Source organism: Orbicella franksi, chromosome 7 (genome assembly GCF_964199315.1).
Source record: "Orbicella franksi chromosome 7, jaOrbFran1.1, whole genome shotgun sequence".
NCBI lineage: Eukaryota > Metazoa > Cnidaria > Anthozoa > Scleractinia > Merulinidae > Orbicella > Orbicella franksi.
This window is the reverse complement of record NC_138151.1, coordinates 15,794,009-15,814,720: the sequence shown is the minus strand read 5'-3', so window position 1 is coordinate 15,814,720 and position 20,712 is coordinate 15,794,009. Positions and strand designations below refer to the sequence as shown.

The following is a 20,712-nucleotide window of genomic DNA, read 5'->3' as shown; positions in this document are numbered from 1 at the left end:
AATTGAGAAATGACTCTGTATTTCATTTTCTTCTGTTTCCTATCTACATGTAAGCTTTCGCTTATGTTTTTAGGATAGAAGTTTATACCGTGAAGGTCGTTTTAGATTATATCGGGCCGAAAATTCGGCATCATTAATCTCTTCGAGTGAAAACCTGTTATGTTCTTCGTCCGAGAAATCGGGATTTTTCGACATCAATTTCTCATGCAGGACTGAAAATTTGTTGTCATCGATAGTACCGTTTTCGTAGCTCAAGAGAAACGGGTCTTGGAGCTCGTGAAAGGAAGACGTGACAAAATTTTTCGATAGTTTTAGGTCGATGTTTACCATAACTCAGCTCCGTTTACATGTACTCGCACTTGGTTTTCACGCCGTGAACGAAGTCCTCGACCCAGTCCTACAACAGTTTTACTCGTCGTCGTCGTCCCATTCGTCGTCGGTGCTTAAGGGCCCATTAACCGATTTATGCGCGCGCTCGAGTGCGTTACTAAGGAGGTGAAATTTCACTTCCGGTTACTTACGTCAGCCTGAGCGCAGAAAATAAAAATAACTCAATAACTTCCAAATTCGCTCACATTTTAGATGTTTTTCTTTGTGTTTCACAAAACGCAAAGTAAAAAAAGTACAAGCAAAGACAAAAAAGAGAAAGACAGAAAAACAAGAGCAATAGAAAGAGAAAAACTAACTCTGTGTGGCTTTGTTTGATCTTACCGAAGTGAGCTGGAAGTGTAAATTGCGCACGCGCTGATAGGGTAACTTCCAATATATATCGGGCGCACTTCCGGTTTCTTTAAATGCTAAAGGAAACGCGGGTTTTCCTTAAATCCAGCCTTTTTTGACGGATGTCGATTAAAACCAACGTTGGAAACATAGCTATGCATTCCTTTTTCAAAATCATGCTTTTTTCAGAAAATTACGAACTTTTTAATATTTTGAAATTCTCTCAAAATCTGGCCTTTTAGAAATGAAACAAAATCGATGCATAGCGTAATGATGATTTCAATTAAAATATTAAATCAATGAAAAAAATTCCGATAAAGTAGTTTGCCTGACAGCCTTTGCGTGTTTTCAGTATTAGTCACATGACCATGGGCGTGGCCTGATGACGTCATCACTAGTGTTGCTGATCATGAAAAAGTTAAAACACATGAAATACCTCTGAAGTGACTAAAAATGACGAGGTTATATGAGAATAAATTTTCCTTAGCAACGGCTCGAAAAGATCGGTTAATGGGCCCTTAAGGTCCCTAAAGACCTTCGCCTGACTTTCGGCGTCACGCCTACATTCACCTGCATGCAGCGATTACGTATCAGCCAAGTCACGCAAGCGAAATTTAAAATCGACTCCTGCTACGACTTTATACATTATAGAGACTTCACTCTCCCGTTGGTGGATTGTTGAAACATATGAGGACTATACTAAAAAGGAAATGAGTCAACCCTCACAGCAAAACGCTCGAAAACAAGAAACTTCCTGCAGCAATGTATCCATTCCATCCCACAGCGGGGTTAAAGATATATATGATTGTATCCTCGGCATCTTAGACATTCATCTATTCAGATTAGCGATCTGCTAGAGTCGCTCCGCACACAACAAAACCATGTTCAAAATAAGAATAATATGTGTTATGACGCGTTGCTACAGCCAGAGAAATGTCTGAATTGAGCATGTACCTGGAGAATTAACGACCATGTATTGCACAACTATCACTTTCGGCAAATGTTCTTTTTTTTTTAACGAATCTTTGGAAATACGGACTACAACATTTAAATTGTGAAATTCTACCCTTCTCAAAGTCTCTTGATATAACTAAACAATTTGTGTACTGTATAATCAATTTAAAAATAACTATCAGTCGGTGTAGAACCACTCTGCTGTAGAACATGTTGTACATACCGTAGCAGCAAAATCCACTCACGAAAAGCAACCAAATAGCAACTCCAAATACCATCACTGAGCGATCACAAGACTGAACTACATGTATAAAATACAAGCGGTCGACAAACGCTGCCTTTAAATAAGAAAATCCGCAACCTGTTTAACGTGATATAGGGGCAGTAAAATCACTTCCTTCCTTCCGGGAATTTCCCTGTTTGTCACGCGAGAGGGCGGTAACAAACACGCACAGGTCACAAGACAGTTTTTCCATATTTGCACCTGAATAGTTTCGTAAGTAAGTAAAACCTGATGTTGTTGTTGTTGAATAGTAATGTTGAATGTCCAGAGTGGTCGATGCGCTTAGCTACAACTAGCTACAGTAGTTCTCAGGCATGCAACTTAAACTGAAAGAAAGAAACATTTCAAAGAAACATAATAGGCCACGCTGCCTCCACATGTATAAACATTATTTAGAAAATAACCCAAGACAACTGCACGCGCTGATTGGTTTAAAACCGTGTTTCTATTACACAATTAGATCATGAGCTCGAGATTTCTATCGCGTGATAGTTGACTCGGGCTGCGCCCTCGTCAACCATCACGCATAGAAATCCAGAGCGAAAAATCTAATTGTTTTAGTTTATCGAAATCCTCTTCACAGACACTTCGAAAACGCCACGAAGCGGCCGTTATTTTGTCAGTTAGGGCACACTGTTACGCTACTCACTATCTATCGCAGAAAAGATACTGGGTAGCGTAGCCAATCAGAGAACGGCATTCGTGATAGAACGCTAGTAGATTTATACTAAAACTCGATAGAAACACGGTACATGTTTTCTATTTTTTAAACAATAACAGAAGCTCTTGTATCATATCGGCAAATTTCAGAATTGAAATCACTGTTGCGTTAGAATATTTCAGATTCCTTGTAAAAATTCAGTTGAGTTCACGCGAACAGCACTGGAGGCTGCCATCCATTTTAACTCAATCTTGTCTTTATTACGCAAAAAATAATAATAAATATAAAATGAAATTTACAATTGTACGTACATATTTACATATTTACAATTTTCATTACAGATTTGTTTATATTTTTTATAATTTAATGAGTCGCCTTCGATCGTACTTTCACAACTTGTTGATTCTTCGCTTGTTTATCGCCCTGCAAGAAAACGTTGATCACTTAAGAACACGTTCAGGTCAAAACCCATTTGTCACAATGCTTGGAACTGTCACGTCAGTAGAGCCAGTAATGTGGTGTGACAGTCACGTCCCTGAGAAAACACGACCAGAACAGTTTGATTTCTAAGACGAGCACTCAACAAGTGAATGAAACTGATTAGGAAGAGAGGGCAACTTAGACCGGGGAAAGACTCCCATATAAGAAGGACGGGGGGGGGGGGTGCTTGTCGTACCCTTTAGGGGTTACATGTTAACTGAGGGTGTTCAACCTCAAAAGCTCCACCCACAGTGGAAGCTTTAGCAGTTCCTTTAAGGGTATTGACCCGAAAAAAATTTGACAGGAGATGAGATGTTGTTTCAGAATTGGCACCTCTTAGGGGTGAAAGACATTTCAGGATACGCCCACAAAACAGGACCTTGGTACCTCTTATGGTTTTTTTTTTCATAATTTCCGACGAGCACCCGGAAACTAAGAGATGTCCTACCTTAGCTATAGAGGGCATGATCCTCAAAATTTTCATTACTTGAGCCAGGAAAATCTGTCTCCTTGTTTGCAGGCTTTTTACGAGCTAAAATAACAAAGACATTGATCAGGAATAACCTAACACAAACTTGAAATATAAAGAGCATTGAGCAATTTCCCCTGTTTTTCCTTTTCTCCAGTTTTGCTCGGCTCTCACGAGTGTTTCAAATGAAGCAAGAAGTAGAAACTTACTTTTTTTGTAAGCGTTCCATATTCGAACCGTTTTGTCCCATGAAGCAGAAACGTACTACAGAAAGAAAAATAAACAATATTTAAGAATAAGTTGGAAAAAAAATAGTTAAGAATAAGTTGAAAAATTCGACACCAGCAAATAGAAACAGGCGTCTCAATTCTCATTTAAACTTATTTAAACTTCGTGTCCCCAATTAGCAGAAATGCAAAATCCCTTGACACGGAAATAAAGCTTTTATTCTTTGTGGTTGTTGTTGTCAGTGGCTCGTGTCTAAGGCCAAGTTCAGACCCCGTACTTGACATGAGCCACATCGAATGCAAATGAGAAAAATCCTTTGTTCTCTCTCATTAGCATTCGATTCGGCTCATGTGAAGTACGGCGCCTGAACCGGGCATAAGAGTGTAACTAATGTGCGAGCCTGTGAGTAGGAGCCGCGAGTCGCGAGCCTATATTTGCGAGCCACTGAGTTTTTTTTTTTTTTTTTTTTTGAGTTTTTAATTTAACGTTAACCTTTTACTCAGTAAATGCTACACTTGGCAGAAGAAACAAAAGTTCGATTTTCTTTCGTGCGTGAAATTCCGCGTAAGCAATTTTCCGTCTGTATCAAATTTAATTTCATCCTGAGTGGATTTTGAAGGTCAGTTTATAGTTTCAGATATGAATAAAATTTTGAGTTTCCCTCGTAAATGTTCGTATCAAAATGCTGATTATGTAAAATTGACTAATAACCAAAAATAAACAGGGAAACGTTCAAGTGAGGCGAATTTTCGGTAATTATCAGGATGATATATCGAAAACATTAATCAAGCACCGCCACAAAAGATTCATGTATATACATTTTTTTGCCTTCAAGTTGTCCGTTGTTTTGCCTCTCGGGAAACCAGGCTCTTAGTTGTGTTTCCCGGTAAAATCGAAGGACTGGACGACTGCTTATTTCGAGCAATTCAAAAGAAAGATTGCACAAGATTCCTGAAATTTGGTTCATTGCCCCACTTCTCTTCACTTATGCAGGGAATTCGGAAAAGGAATAAACAATGGTAAGAGCCCGATTCCTCTTGGTTGGTTGGCCCGATTCGATCGGATAATGTTGTTCCACTTTCCTCGGGTATTCCCACTGGACTCGTACCGGTCGGTTTGGCATAATGGAGCACCCCGCATGTAATACATACCTTATTGGGGCATTATGCCCGTTTTTGGAATTTTTTGGCGGGAATCTTTCGGGGCTCGCAAAAAGAGACTCGCTGCTCCCGGCTCTGGGCTCGTGAAATAGCTTTCCCCCGTTTCTAATTATACTGGCGCGGGGAATGGTGCGAGAATATAACAGGGAAACGAATGGTTTGCTGTTTGCCTCGTCCCTGTGATGACCTGTACCGCAGGTAGAAACGGAAACTGCCTTACAATACCTGACTTCTCTCGGGAATGTGAACAACGCATCGCACTGAATCGCTGTGTCCAAGATTCTTCTGAACAATCTTACGCGTGTCTGGATCATAAACTCTGAAAAAAAGAACAGTTCAAAGTTGTAACATGGCTGCCACAGACATCACTTTTCAAAATTCCCCGACTTTTCCCTGATAAAAATAGCATTTCCCTAACCAAAAAATTCAAAATGTCAGATCTAGTGAACTTACAGCCGTCCTTTCTATTCGTTCATTAAGACGGATAAGTTTTCAACAAATTTTCCTTCTCCACTGGGGAAAAATATTGTTGAGATCACAGTGACCCCAAATGTTTCTTCTAACCTTCAATGGTGTTTAAAATAAACCGTGTTATATTATTTTAGTTTTCCCTGACCTTTCTGCAAAATGTCAGTTTTTCCTGACTCAAAATAAATTTCCTTGACTTGAAGATTTTTTTCCCCTGAGCATTTCCTGACCTGTGGCAAACCTGTGAAACTGAATTTTCCTTAACGACTGCCATACATTTCTTTTAACGTTAGTGCTGAGAAGTTATTGCTTCGTCAACTGTTATACTCGAGTAGTTGACAATGTTCTTTATTCTCCTCACCCGTCTTCTTGACACAGTATCAATATAGTAAGAAGAAATGAGGTGTTGATCGCTCATGCAGCGCTTACCTGATAATCTCTTGGACTCCAGCCACAATACAGCCATTCACTTGGTCAATACACAACGCAGATACTGCTCCTTGGGCACTGAGCACTAGTTCACAGGCCATCCCGTCTGCTCTCTACCGTGTACAAGATGTCAATGAGCGAGGCCGGGCCACATTTTAAAGGGCACTAGTCAGCCACTCCTTTGTTTTTCTTTACATGGGAGAGTTAAGCTGTTATATTCTATTCGGAGCATGTCGAAACGAAGAAAATCACTGTGAAACTACGAAAGATAATTAAACATTCTTTCAAGAACACAACTTTCAGTAAAGCAATAAGATTTCGCTTCAACATGCAATGTCAATAATTCGATGGAATCGAAAATGGCGGAGGCTGACCAGAGTCCTTTAACAAGGATCACTCCAAATAATCCATTTCCAAGTTGCTTTTTAAGCACTATTTCAAAAACGAGTCCTGGTGCTCAACCTTTCATTTGGAAATGAATTTGATTTGTAAGACATTGAACGTGCAGTGAAAACTCGTTTCAATATGAATGGTTGTGCACCAAGACTCGGTTTGAAACAGAGGTAAGAACAACTCCGAAATGGCTTATTCTCTATGATGTCACCGAGTCTTAGCAGAGCGGTACGCATGGAAAACTATTCCTCACCTTCCATGTTCTAATGTCTCAACGACAATTTTTTTATATTAGTCGAAACACTACAAGAGGAGAACGTACAGATAGTCAGTCGCGTACTAACTACTACGTCATATAAGTACCACAATAACATACCCAAACACGAATTGTGCCATCTTCGGAGCCTGTGATCCATTTTGTAAGCACTGCATTCCAGCGAACCTTCAAAGACGAAAAAAGAAGTAAGGTCAATCAGTAATCAAACAAAAGTAGAAACATTTTATTAGTGATAAAAAAGATAAGTTCATGCCCCTTTTCAGTCTTAGAGTCGTCTCGCAACGTTTCGCAGCGTCACAACTCAAACAATATCAAGATGGCGTCTTGTTCTAGCCACACTTAAATCTGAACGCAGATAGGGCCCTGGGAACGAGTTCGAGTTATCGCGGTCTTACCTTCAGAGCGGAAAAGCGTAATAAGCATGCGCGAGTTTTGACTGTGCGCCAGGCCCCAGGTTTGAAAAAAAATGGCGGGAATTTCGTCGCTCGTGTAAACAAAAAAAGTTACGAACTTTGTATGTTTTCCCAATATTTCCGGTAAGCAGCAACATTTTAACGTCACTAATGGAAAGCTGGTGTATTGTTTTCGTAAAGAATCAATGTTTTTGGGACAAAATTAACCCAAAGACGGTTTCCGAACCCTTCATTTTCCCTCATTATGCAAGAAATTTCGTTGCAAAGACACATTTAATTCACAAACACTCTTTACATATTGCATCCATATAAGTAGCCCACTGAATATATAAGCAAGAGAGCCTCTCAGCAGGCAGGGGGAGACTTGTTTTCTTAACAGTGAAATGCCGAAAAAACTTCATGCTTGCCCAAGAATAAATAAATCAACCGAGCGACATCCTCGCGTACCTTATTACAGTCCGCCGCTCTTTCCAACCATTGCAAACCATTGTAGCGTGCATTATTACCTGAGCCCGCAAGTAGGACAAGGGATGCGCAGAAAGCTGCGCAGCACGTTTCTCCGCTCTGAAGGCTTACCTGCGTAACTTCGGCCTCGTGGCCTTGTAAGACCGCTGACAATGTCATCTCAGCTCCACGATCAGAAAATTGTCTGATGTACACCAGCTTGTCGGAGGAAGCATAGGCAAACTCATTTCTGCGAAAAAAGTAACAGATGCAGAGTTTGTAGTGGAGGATTTTTCAAGAGAAAGTTCGGCAAAAATAGTCCGCATACCTTTCAGGGCTGTAAGTTAAGTCCATAATGATCCCATCTGAGGCGAGCTCATCACTCTCCAGTGCACTGGGATCTGTATTGCGGAACGTGTCATGAAAACTACACAGAAAGAACAAATACCAAAATGATCATAGCTAACTATGAAAGATATAAGCCGTGGGAAAGCAATGAGGATTTGAGTTGACTTACAGTCACACGATTCAAGCTATTGGCATACTTCTCGATACTTCATTAAAGCTTTTGATTAACTATTAAAATGTTGACATATTCCAGTTGGTAACCGAAATTTCACTGTCAATTTCTCCACGTTTTGTTTAATTTCCTTCAGATTAAGCTGATTTTCTCTCCACCGTACAATGAAACTAACAATAGCTAGAAACCCTTTATAAGACGCTATATCAAAAACTCTACCAGCCGGTTTAGCGCGGAACAGTACAACTTAATAATAGCTGAAACCCGTTGAATACCGATGTTTTTTCTCTGGTTTAAGTTGCTTTCAACCTGAAAAATTTTTTGTCTTAAAATCGATTAATTCTGTATGTAAATCGCGACGGAAGAAAGCATTACCAGGCAGCTTCTAAGTCCCACAGAAAGATTCTTCTGTCCCAGCCGGCACTGAGCTGTAACATGAAACAATCAAAACGGAGAAAACATTAGTTGTTCATAAGCCTATCACGAACACCGCTGTACGAATGACAATGCAGTCCACTACTGATTCTTACTGTCGGAAATGTCGTCCCCAGGCTCTCTCCTCTTCCTGCCCGCGGGAACGATAGGTAGCGCGTCTGACTGACGAATGACAAAATGCTGTGGTCGGGCGGGGGTGGGGGGTGGGGTTAACCTGTGATGGATTAGCAGGGGGGGGAGTAGCAACACTTCAAGTTGTTTCATGCGACTGAAAAGAGTACTGATGAGTAATCTGGCGCGTCTGAGTTTAAGCATTGTGACATATTTTACGTTACAAGTGAATCTTACCAGGTAAGTAGTGTTATAACCAGCTTCTCTCCCTACCACAGCCAGCCCAGTCACACAGCTAGAGTGCTCAGTAAACACGTGTTTACAGATGAATCCTGCCACTCGATTGGTCACTGAGTCATGTTCCGTGGAACCCTGTTTACAAAACCGAATACACATGAAACAATACGGAAGACGACGGGGGTAGGGTCAGGTCAAAAGGCGGCGGCCAGGGATTGAGATTCAAATCAACGCTTTGCCATAGAAAGCACAAAAAATTTGACACTATGTTAATATATTTTGGTTATTCAGAAGCACCCGCCCCAAGGTTTTAACTAGAGTAAAGGTCTCAGTTGCAGTGTTTGAAACCTTCGCCTCATTAAAACTACACGACTCACATGCGTTTAAAAATATACGTCCATTTTTGCTAAGTATTCGTAGGCGATTGCTCCGAAAATTTTGCCGTTTTCTATCTGCGGGAAAGTTGTGAAGTAGCCTCTTCCAGGCATTCAGTAATAGTTGGACTGAACGCCTGGAAGAAGCTAGTCGGGAAGAAGCTAGTCGTGAAGAAGTATCAACTTGTTAGTGGTATGTCTTGTGAATTGCTACAATTGTCACGCAAACTTTAAGTGTCACGCTACCTCTGAGTCCTTCGTAACGGGCTTGAAATGCTTCCCACCAAGCAAGATTGCGTATTTGTAAATCAAGTTTTCATCTGCTGGTCTCATGTTCTCCAGCACCTTCACAGCATCTTCGTCAAAACCCCACACATCTATCAAAGCAAATAATTCCACTTATTTCCTAAAAGTCAGGTAACTTCCTTTTAGTTGAAAGTACGCGCCTCAGTTTTTGTCAACTGAATTTAAAGACAAACCTCTTGTTTTTCTTTTCTTATAAGGCGGCGTACACACTATGCCGGAGAAATTTGAAAACTCAGCTTTCTTTCTACGGTTAGGCCTACCGTCCACACTAATCCGTAACGAAAACAGAGCTTTTCAAAAACGCTCTTCAAACCGGAGGAATTTGCAAACGACGCCTATCGTTTTTTCGTGTGGACCGAAAACATTGTGAAATCAGAGCGTTTCGAAAACGATGGCGTCACGATAATCATATGATTTCCCTGACCGAGTTTTCAAATTCCTCCAGCCTAGTGTGGACGGAAAACATTTGATGGGTTTTCAGAGTGAAACCTCCGTTTTCAAATTCCCCCGGCGTAATGTGGACGGGGAATTACTGGCGCTTTCCCCGCACATTCCCGCCCCTGTCACGCTAGAACTGGTCACACGTTTTCCCGCGCTTGGCAAGGGCTAAACGTTTTCACGCTCCGCGTCATGATTTCCCGCGCTTGGTACAGGTTTCATGTTTTTCCTACGCTTGGCACTGCTATTTACTTTTCCCGCCCTTGCCACTCATTTCACCGTTTTCCAGTACTTGCCACTGGTTACATATTTTTTGCTTTGCGTTCTGACTGGTCCATTCAATTATTTTATTTGTTGTGGTGGGCCAGTGGCGATGTCTTAGGTTTAGTTTTCTTGTAGTAATCACAAAGCCGCTACACGTATGAAGACAAACTGTCAACACTGCATGTAAAATGTACTTACAAATGTTGTTGTCTTCTGATGCTACCACTAATAAGTCAAGGTTCTCCACAAAAATGGATCTCAATAGAGCAATGTTACTGGTATGTTCAGAGGCAGAAGACATCTGAAGAAACAAACAAAAACAGAACAACTATTGGTAGAAGTAAACTTGGTATTTTGACAGAAGTTAATCAATTTTTTACGAACAGGTTGCTGTTTATTTCAAACAAAAGATTACTCTTAGAGGAAATAGAATAAACAGTCTCACTGGTGAATTTAAGGACGGTGCCTACTTTTGTTAGTGCGCACACGTTCTGCGCATCACGCAAGGCATGGTTTAAGCGCCACGCGCGCGCTGAGTTGACATGACGCAATCAACTACGCTAGCAAGTACGAGACTAAATTGAAAGCAAAATTTTCCTACTGTGACCAAGTCAAGCTTAATGAACCTGTACTTAAACCAGAAACACCAGAACAGCAGCATATCGCTAACCACTAACTGTTAACGTCTTCCAGCTGAAAAACTAGCTGTTATCTGTCGAAAATTATACTGAAACTAAACATGTATCTGCAGATGGCGTAGTGCGCGCGCAAAACAAGTGCGAGATACGCAAATGTTTTACTTACTGGGGAGGTGACAGGAGAAAATGTAACAGGCACCGTAAAAAGTTTAAAAAAGGATCAATAACTTTAAAAAACGCGTGGTTACCCCTATATTTTATGTTATGAAATGGAAGTGGCAAGCCTATTCAGCAGGTGATTAGTTTCTGGTTGTGAGCAAAAGATATTTAGATTGTATTTTAGCTGAAACAGAGGAAGGCTGTCAGAGACGCTAAAAGTGCTGTTGCAATAATTTTGTTATTAAAAACATACCAAAAAAAGGGTTTTGTTACCATTTACCATGTAGTTTTCAGATCTTTATAAATGTGTTTGCTTTTCTGTATGTAAAGGAGAATCCTAAAGAAAGCTGTGAAGAAATATCCTCTCCTTCTATTTTCAGAAAAATGCTGATGTCACTATTTTTGTTGAGATTCAAGGCTAATTATCTCGAAAACATGCGTGGCTACCCTCTTTTTTCTTTGTGGATTCCGATAGCCCTTGCAAAGATCTACTTTTTCCGCAAGGTCCTAACCTGGCGCAAAAACCTTTGTATTTAGTAGGCACCGTCCTTAAACTAGATAAGCGTTGACTTTCCCAATGTGTTACAGGAAACTAAACTCTTGATTTCAATACAACTTTGGCTGCACAATTACGGCCAAAAAGCATCTTACCTCTAAATTGTATAATTAATTTTTATCGTTGATGAACATAAATGCTTATTTCAACAAGCTATAAAAATTGTAAGGGTTCCGTTTACCTGGTTGATGGTGTTGAGGAATGATGGTTTTGGCCTGTTATCACCACTAACATGCCTGTTTGGACAGCGCCAATCATACTTAGCGGCAATCTGGGCTGCTAACCGTGACTTGGCCTCACTTTGCAAAAACATCTCCTTGCTGTAAGCATTAAAACACACAACTGTCAAATATATGGATCTTTAAGTACCAAGAGTGCACACTTCCAATTATCAGTACATTCTCAGTACATAACCAAACCTACGGGTCAAAAAAAAATTGAGGAAATAATCAGCAAAGTTAACATCACCTCCTTGTAGTTCATAATTTGTCACTACTGAACATTTATAAATCATGTACTATTACTAGAACAGACCTGAGTGTATTGTGAGAGACAACAAATATATATATATATATTTCAATACAGTATCAGGTATACAAGACTACCTCTAATGCAGTAAAACTTTGATTTTGTTTTACCAATTCTAACATAACGGCTACATGTATATTTTGCGATGCAATATTACCTGTACATGAAGTTGTTTGATTGAAGTCTTTCCCATTTTGACACATGGCCATTGCTGCCTCCACTGAAGATCAACAGAGGCACCTTACGAGCTATACAATGTAACAAAACAATACAAAACCTGAACCACATATTGTCCAAAAAAACACGTCTACAAAAAGTCTTAAAAAACCATTTATGGCTTAAAAGTAGATGCCATAGATCACAACTTACTGTAAGTTAGAGACTCCATAGCACACTTGTTCTTCAGTGTTGTCAAACAACCAGATGAATTGTACTTCCATACAATTAAATGCCGTCTGCTGTTGGTTCCTGAAATTTTACAGAGAAGATCAAGGCACTCTGTCTGTGCACCCAGGCTGGCTGGGAGTGTGCTCCCTACTCCAAGCTTAATTTGCATCAATGTTACACTGGTGACCATTAACTTAATTTGTGACCAAATCCATGATATAAACAAATTAGGTTGAGCGAGATCAGTTCTTCATATGTCAAAGCAATTCCATCTCTTAACCACAAGCTGTCTTCATATGAAGCATTTTAGACCAGTCTAATCCACTGCTCTTTATACTCACCCCCTATACAACTTATGCTCATAGTGCTAGAAACAGCCTTGATGTGCCTCTGTTTGTCAAGGCAATTCATTCATTCTAGATCATTCTAAATCTTCTGGATGATGTCACCTGCTGTAGCAAGAAACTATTTGAATTTTGCCTTTTCAAGGTCATATCAATTCCCTCTGTTAGTTTCAATTATTTACTTTCCTATTCCAGAGTATAGCAACCATTTTCAATACATATATTATCTTATCGATCAAGTGCAAGGGCTGTACTAAAAACCAGTATGGTCCCACTTAGCAAACTGGTTAATATGGGATTTATTACACGACTGAAACTGCCAGAAAATCTTCAAGATTAATCTTCTGGGATCATTTGGGCAGTACCTGGTCCGATGTTTCGTGAATATTGGACTGACAATGAAGCAAATTATCTGATTGGTTGGTTTTAGTTATTGGCCCTCTGAACTAACTTAGTCATGTAATAAAGCTATTTATTGTGACTAGTTAATAATACTAACGCACCTGTAGGTTATAAGAAACTGATGTGATATTCTCTACTGTGTTGTTCCAGAAAATATCCATACCCCTACATGTACAGTTACTTGGTTTGAACACCCCCTCTCACATCCCTGTGGGAATTTCAGTTTTGGTTCTTACTTTCCTTCAAAAATTTTGGCCTTTGAGACCCATCTCCCCCATGGAATTTCTAATAACCCTCCTTGTTGTGGGGATGGATGTTCTTTGGAACCACACATTGATTTGCAGGTTGATGGAAAAAGCACATAATGTGATGCAACTGTTGAGGATTGAACAGTACATACCTATGACATGTCCCAAGTCAGAGATGTAGTAAAACATGACTAGTGGAAAGCTAATAATACAGTGACAGAGATCAGGCAAAATAAGAAAATTATGAGTGGGTGAAGGTTATTTAAGAGTTAATTATTGTCCACATAGACCCTATCTTCAAGGTATAGTATTCAGTCCTCCCACAGATGATGTTCCCACAGGGATTGTCTAGATGCGTTGGTGGTGGATGAAAAATGTGAATAAAGCTACTCAAGATGTCAAGTAAGTAAAATTTCCATCCCAGGATCAGTTATTCCTTGACCTAATCCTGGGATTTCTAAAACCAGGATTGATCCAATAATAGCCTCAGAGGGATTTCCTTGGGAATACAGGGATTCCATTAAGGGCTGGACACTGGGCAAATTGACCAGCTGTGACGATGATTTGGCCCACCTGGTTTGAACATCTAGAGGAAAGTTATTCTTATAAAGAAGTTCAGTTGAAAAAGTTTTGCCCGCCTGTTAAAACCAGTTGCCTTCCTGCTGAAAATGTTAATGACACCCCTGGGAATAAAACCTTTAAGGGAGGATTAAGTCACACTAGAAATTTAATGATTTTGCAACGATGAGAAATAGAATCAAAAATAACATTTCCACCTTTACAATGTACATGTATACTGCTGACTAAAACAACAATGTAAAATGCATCTCTTTAATTATAAATTTCACTCACCCATTGCTTTCTTCATTTTGAAACGTTCCTATAAAATCTGTCACCTGAAACAGATTTAAACCTTAGTACAACTGTAGCTTAGTAGTTAAATCAATTCTGCAGCAAAGCCATGTGGCATAAAGCCTAACATGTGTGGATTGACAGGTTTTCTGGTCTGTCATTCACATCATCAAGCAATCTGTTCCTTGCAGTTTTTATGCACATCATGATAGTCAGCCATATGGTTACTACTCATATGAAGAAAACCTACAACTTAAGAACTCACATTTTCTCCTGATTTGGGATCATACATAGCAGCTTCAGCAGTCCCAGCTGCCACCCAGATTGTCTTGATGGGTCTGACATAACACACTCCTGTTACTGCGGCACTGTCGACAGTTCAAAGGAGATTCACTGATATCAATTAGCAGCTTCCTGGCACTTTTAAATATTATACTAGAATGTAGCACTGATAAATGTTTAATTCAATTTAGACTCAGTATCAAAGCTAGCAAAAAAGACTGAGGTTTACTCATGCCAGAGAGACCTTTTCATCTCAGTTCTAACTAAAGATGAAGTAAGCGTCTGACTAGCCCAGTAGTAATAGCTTTATTGCTCAGGCTAGAAGATCTAAAACCTACAAATGTACACCAGCTTGGCAGACAACTGGCAAAAAAAAAGGGCAGCTCATGAATTATATTCTACAGTGCTTGAAATTTTGTTCTGACAGAATGGGGGTTCCAAATCATAGTTTTAAGTGACATTACCTGAAGCCATCAAACTTGTGCATAACTTGTCCATCTTGAGACCAAACTTTCACAACTTTGTCAAATGCACCTGTTAACACCCTAAACAAACATGTTGTACAGAAATGACTAATAGTATTTTGTGTTCTACACATATTAATCCAATTAAGCTGTCTTTCAAAGACCCAGTACTCACTGTCTCTAGGAAGGTTACTAGAATGATTTTCAGCTGACAATATTTACCATGTATTATTGTCTGAGTCCCGTGCAAGACACATGCAGATTATACCAGCATCATGAGCTTTATTGACCCTAAAAATGTAATTAAAATAAAATAAATTACAAACGCAAGCAAAAAAATTTCTGTACATGTTTACATGTAAGTAGACAACAGAAGGCTCATACTTGACTAGTTTATACACCTGGCCTGGGTTGTTCAAAAGATGGATAACACTATCCACCAGATAGCACAGTTTGTTTTGTTAACACTTATTCAATGTATAGCAATGTATCCTGTGGGTAGTGTTTTTCAGTCTTTGAACAACTGAGGCCTGTATGCTAGCTATCAGATGTAGACATTTTCAAATTCTAGAATTATTCTAGACAAACATCCATGTACTGCAATTTCCAGCGTAAGTTTTGAATTCTTACTTTGTTACAACTGATAAACTCTTGTTTCCTTTGTATGAAAAAGTTGAATCATACACAATAAACTTCTGATCATATCTGCAATGTATAAAAATAACAATAACCATGAGATCATTCAGTGAAAATAAGTAATTAAAAATTATTATGCAGGACTGTGTTTTCTAACTGGGGATCACATAACTTAATAATTAATGTTGTTGAATGTTTATAGTGGTTGATGCACTTAGCTATAACTAGCTATTTTTAAGGCATGCCACTTAAACTGAAAGACACAAATATTGCAGGCTTAAAAATCCCAACTGGTGGGAAGCACACCAGTTGGCTATTTACAAGCACAGCCGAGGAATTGAAGTGGGGTCTTCCAAGAAACAACTCCAGCTTAGTGGTCAGAGTGGGGCTTGCACCCACGACCTTCAGATTTCAAGTCCGGTGCCCTAACCACTTGGCTATGCTGCCTCCAGCATAAAGTGTATATAATTATGTATCTTTCTGACTGGAACTAAATCTCTTACCCTCCACTGTAAACTCTTGACTCATAACAAACCACACACTTCACAATATCAGAATGCTCTCTGCAGACATGGGCTGAAAATGAAAGAGTCCATTAAGTATAAGTTGTCGGTAGCTTTAATTTTGTTGATCCTATAAATTTCTAACAGCTACAAATCAAAATAACTGTAAACAGTATACCTTTTGTGTCAATCACATGCCCTATTTCTCTGCCTGAAATTACAAAGAAAAGATTACCTACACAATTACAAAACAATCTATCACTTTTATATTGCAGACATACACCGTAAGTTATGAAGAACATGTAGGAGGCTTAATAATTTCTTGGAGTGGGTGGCTGGTTTTTTTCATCTCTTTCTAAAGAATAAGACAAATAACTCGGCAGAGTAGCTGCGTACATTCATGATCATAAAGTAGATGGTAATTTTGGTCAGTAGCCAGCTACTTTTCACAATCTTGAAGGAGAATAACTTGTTACTCCCAATGGATGGGATGTACTTCCTAGATATCATCCTTAACAATTTACCAGTCATTTATTATGATGTGGTATACCCACAATCATAGACACATGAAAATTAGAATCCTTTTTTCCCTAGGTGTAAATTCTCCTCTCTCCCCTTGTGAAAGGTAGCCTCCCCTTCCCCCTTTTTTAATGTTGGAAACAAATAAACATCAACAAAGCATTTTGCAACATTGTTTGGGGGGGAAGGGGTGACTATAGATGAAAAAGGTGTTTTCATTCAAAAGCAAAGTATTATTGTTAGTTCGAAAGAGTTAGTTTTACTAATTAAATAAATATGTCTCAACACTTTTGTCCATGATTGCATATGAGTGAAGAAAAAATTGGGGCAAGAGCAAAAATAGGTCTGGAGTTACATGTAGGAGAGGAGGGGGAACAAGAGAGAATACTGTTCCATGAAATGATATGTCTGCAAACGAGCCAAGTGGCTGATCAGGCTGGTGCTTCTCTCTGGTTTCTGTAGCATGAAGCAACTAGGAGTATTTCTACTCCCCCCTGGATGGGATGCTAGTTCGTCGCACAGTTACCCCCAGCATTAAATTTGCTGGTACCCATTTATACACCTGGGTGGAGAGAGGCACTTAATGAGTCAGAAAAAAGTTTCAGGCCCAAGAACACAACACAATGTCCCCCGCCAGGGCTCGAACCTGGACCACTCAATCCCTGAAATGATAGAACAACATACATCTTGAAGCACTTACCTGGATCCCTCATGTTAAACACCTGTACTGTTGAATCCACGGCAGCGACTATTTGATTTCTTCTTGTATTCCACGACATACAGTACACTGGAGAACCAATCTAAGAGGAAATGAAATTTTTTTTTAATGTCTTTCAGTTTGATGTTTTTCATTTAATTACAAATTTACACCATAAATGTAAATTTTGTGGTAACACAATTATATTTTCTTAGATTTCTTAGACTTTTCTTAGACTTAAATTTCATGCGCACCAGACAATCATGAAGAGTTCTGACTGATAAATATACGTGAACATTACTTGTAAAGGAATCTGGTAATTCCAGGGAATAAGAGTTTGGATAATCAAGGCTCCACATCAAGTAAAACATGGAAAAGAAAGACAACATGAATACTTTAAAAGAAAATTTTAATAACTTACTGGAATCCTATCATGTACGGCACCACCAGAACCCCAGGCAATAATAGTGCCATCATTTGCAGCTGAAAACAGCAGCTTTGCATCGCCCCTGGTGACATGAAGCGTTGATAATACTGTGTTACAACTAAACAGTAAAGCCTCCAGTAACGGCCACCTCTCCACAAACGCCACCTCTCAACAATGGCCACTTTTTAAAGTCCTGGTGGACAGTCCATACATTCACTCTGACTTATTTTAATCTCTCTACAACGGCCACCTCTCCACAATAGCAACGGCCACTAAAACATGTCCTGACTGGCAAAATAACCTCTCTATAACAACCAGTTAATCAATGACTGACTAACGGTTACTTTAATTTACATGCTACAATAAGCATTTTTTAAAAATAAAAATGTTGCACCCCCACCCCACCCCACCCACCCCCGAGAAAAACAGATGTCATATCATACACCCCTACCTCCCCATAACGGCCACCTTTCTACAACAGCTACTTTCCTCTGTCCTCAAGATGGCCATTGTGGGGAAGTTCTACTGTAATCACCATTTTAACATTTCTTGTGTATTTCAGTTTGTAACACAAGCCATGTTTTACAGGCTATTACATTGTAATTTGGACATTAATGTAACTGTTCCTTTCAAAATAATCTAATCGTGACTTGTTGTTTGGTTATCACGCAAATTACTAATTAAAACAAACAATGCCCCAAGTTGGCGTTAATGGGGGAGCACTGCCTTGCGTTAGGTAAGCCTGTGCGACTTCCGGAGATTGCGTGAAACAAGAACCTCACTTATCTCCCCAGCACTACGAGCTGACTGCAAGACAGCATGTGCTGGATCGGACAAGAGTATTGGTAGCGGGCGATATTCATAGGCAACGTAGCCAAGACGCTTGGGGGAAGTCGCTGCGCAGACTTAACCGCACTACACAGGAGTGACCCAAGTTTATTAGAATAAGAAATAGCAAACCAACCTCTTCTCCAAAGGGAGGGAGGGAGGGAAAATTTTTAACAATAGTATAGCAAGTGCTAACTGCGCTGTACGACAGAACACCAAAGTGAACTCTGAACAGTTTGTTTGAGCTTTTATAGCTAGACGCTTGTCTGCTGGGAAGGCCAGTAGAAAGAGCTGTACTACCGGACAGCTTAGCATTACACGTGTATACTCTTAGCCATGAATTGTGCTTTAATATTTTTGGCCAATGCTATCGATCGTTATAATATGCTAGAGGTAACAAAGCCATAATGTTTGAGCTAGAATACAATGTATCTCAGAGTCTGCTTGGCCTTGGGAGCTTGCCTACACAATAGCTTAATTGAAAACAACGCCGCCATGAAAGGCTTACTGATTACAAGCGTCACGTTCCATTAACTATATTTTACTGACGTGACAGTAAAATTGCATGTAATATTGTGCATGCCCTCCCTGAGAACAACTTTTGTAACAACCTAATTGCAGTGAGTTATGACCATTCTGTGGGTCGTTTTATACTTGTGGGTGGAGAGGCACTGTACATGTACAATGATCACTGAGCTCAAATGTGCACCTCTGGGTGAACTCAGACCAGCTCAGAAATCTTTACCAAAGACCAACTTTAAAATTGCCTCATGGTTTAGATAATTTACACAGCCCTCACTAACCAGAATAGGAAACTTGTAACCCAGCCATCATGTTCTCGAACTGAGCGAAGCAGCTTTCCAGGTTCACCAGTTGAATAATCCCAGACCTTTATAACTCCATCTAGTAAAAATATGAGGATTAATACATGTACTTATAGATTGGCACATAGATATATTGACTTTCTTTTCTAGTTATGCTGTAAATAAGATATAGAAAGTAGTTGCTTCTTATTTTTGCATAGCCTTACATGAAAACAATTGAGAAAGTTTGGGGAAATTCTGAAGTACTTCATTGTAAACCCTTACTGGCAGCTCAGGATCACATGATAGATTTTCCAATTCTTCCAAATTTTTGTTTGCATTTTGCTAAGAAAAACACTGATATAATTTTCTTCTCCTGAAGTCATCCTGACAATTTTTAGCTGCAAAACTACATGTATACTTCACAGAGATGACCTAGTTTCTAAACGCAGATAAGACTAAAGTTTACTGAAGTTGTAAAAAGTTAACAGCTGATCTATGAACATGGAACTTTGAACTCAAAGTTTATGCATGTCGTTGTTCGCTTCACGAGGACAATAAAAGCGCTGATAGAGATAACCAGCTAAGCTGGAGCCTTACAGGCTCAAATGACATCGAAAAACTTTTCATACTCGTAGCAAATAACAAAATTCCTTGACTGTACCTTCGAATCCCACCAAGATCTCATGTTTCATAGGGTTGTATGACAGAGCCGTTATCGTTTTGTTGTGGGTGTCTCTGATCACTGCGAGCCTTTCCATCGCCATTTTCAACAGCTTCTTGCACTTAAATCACCCACAGAACTCTTTCGTTGTCATTGCTTAACATTATGTCGAGGAAATTACTCTACCACTCTACCACAATCAAATGAGCAGCCAAATCGGTCTATCTACACCTCCATGTTGCCAAGGGAACACAAAAAAGATTGGGTCGAGTTTGAGGAAATAACATGGGACAGAGGCTGGAGAGGCGACTTTTTGGCGGGAACATAGGCAGCTGTTACGGGTCGCTGTCAACATTGTCACAGCAATTTGTCACAGCATCTCTCTGTAACCTAGCCGGTGAAACCTGGACGTTCACAAGGGATTCAACAAAAAGCATTGTAAAGCTCATTAGAAAGTCGACAGGAGGAAGATAACCAACTCCTTGGGCTAGTCACGCAACTTGAGACAAAGATTGCTACACGGTGCCAAAGAGCGTCTGCTTAGCAGTCAACAGAAGCCCAAGAAGGTCTAAAATTCACCAGGGATTGTTGGCTTTCAGATCTCAAAATCAATATGGAAACATCATTCTGGTTAGATCGAGTCAGTTGGGAAAACAATAAATTCTCACCCCGAGATTCGGGAAAAGTGTGCAGGTATAAAGTTGTGAAGCC

The 20,712-nt window shown here is 39.7% G+C and overlaps 2 protein-coding genes across 3 annotated transcripts in view; both read right to left on the bottom strand.

The window, feature by feature from the left end:
* Nucleotides 1-2,959, bottom strand: part of LOC145491822 (uncharacterized) — an 11,432-nt gene extending 8,473 nt beyond the window's left edge. The window contains exon 1 of the mRNA XM_081471094.1: nucleotides 1,898-2,959. Within this exon, the coding sequence (XP_081327220.1) occupies nucleotides 1,898-1,952 (55 nt within the window). The 5' untranslated portion in view covers nucleotides 1,953-2,959. The remainder of the gene's footprint in view (nucleotides 1-1,897) is intronic.
* LOC145491827 (uncharacterized) lies at nucleotides 2,957-20,712 on the bottom strand. Of its 2 annotated transcripts, XM_081471101.1 has the most exons (27): nucleotides 20,002-20,712; nucleotides 19,338-19,437; nucleotides 17,701-17,788; nucleotides 17,283-17,382; nucleotides 16,242-16,274; nucleotides 16,064-16,136; nucleotides 15,555-15,629; nucleotides 15,147-15,215; nucleotides 14,925-15,005; nucleotides 14,444-14,546; nucleotides 14,179-14,222; nucleotides 13,479-13,528; nucleotides 12,315-12,413; nucleotides 12,103-12,193; nucleotides 11,599-11,737; nucleotides 10,263-10,365; nucleotides 9,303-9,433; nucleotides 8,683-8,817; nucleotides 8,275-8,327; nucleotides 7,708-7,806; nucleotides 7,512-7,629; nucleotides 6,622-6,687; nucleotides 5,853-5,965; nucleotides 5,181-5,274; nucleotides 3,777-3,831; nucleotides 3,547-3,630; nucleotides 2,957-3,041 (listed from the first exon to the last, which is right to left on the bottom strand). In XM_081471101.1, the coding sequence occupies exons 1-26, from the start codon at nucleotides 20,102-20,104 to the stop codon at nucleotides 3,548-3,550; spliced, it is 2,298 nt and encodes a 765-aa protein (XP_081327227.1). In that variant the 5' UTR covers nucleotides 20,105-20,712; the 3' UTR covers nucleotides 2,957-3,041; nucleotide 3,547. The 2 variants fall into 2 exon arrangements, with proteins under 2 accessions (XP_081327227.1, XP_081327229.1); XM_081471103.1 differs by lacking the exon at nucleotides 3,547-3,630 and having other exon boundaries at nucleotides 2,989-3,041.

Excerpts from the sequence above, each read along its gene's own strand:
- LOC145491827 (XM_081471101.1), bottom strand. The coding sequence starts at position 20,104 with ATGGCGATGGAAAGGCTCGCAGTGATCAGAGACACCCACAACAAAACG. Across the intron at positions 15,006-15,146 it reads GACTCAGACAATAATACATG|GGTGTTAACAGGTGCATTTG; the intron begins GTAAATATTGTC and ends ATGTTTGTTTAG. Across the intron at positions 3,832-5,180 it reads ACATTCCCGAGAGAAGTCAG|TACGTTTCTGCTTCATGGGA; the intron begins GTATTGTAAGGC and ends TTCTTTCTGTAG.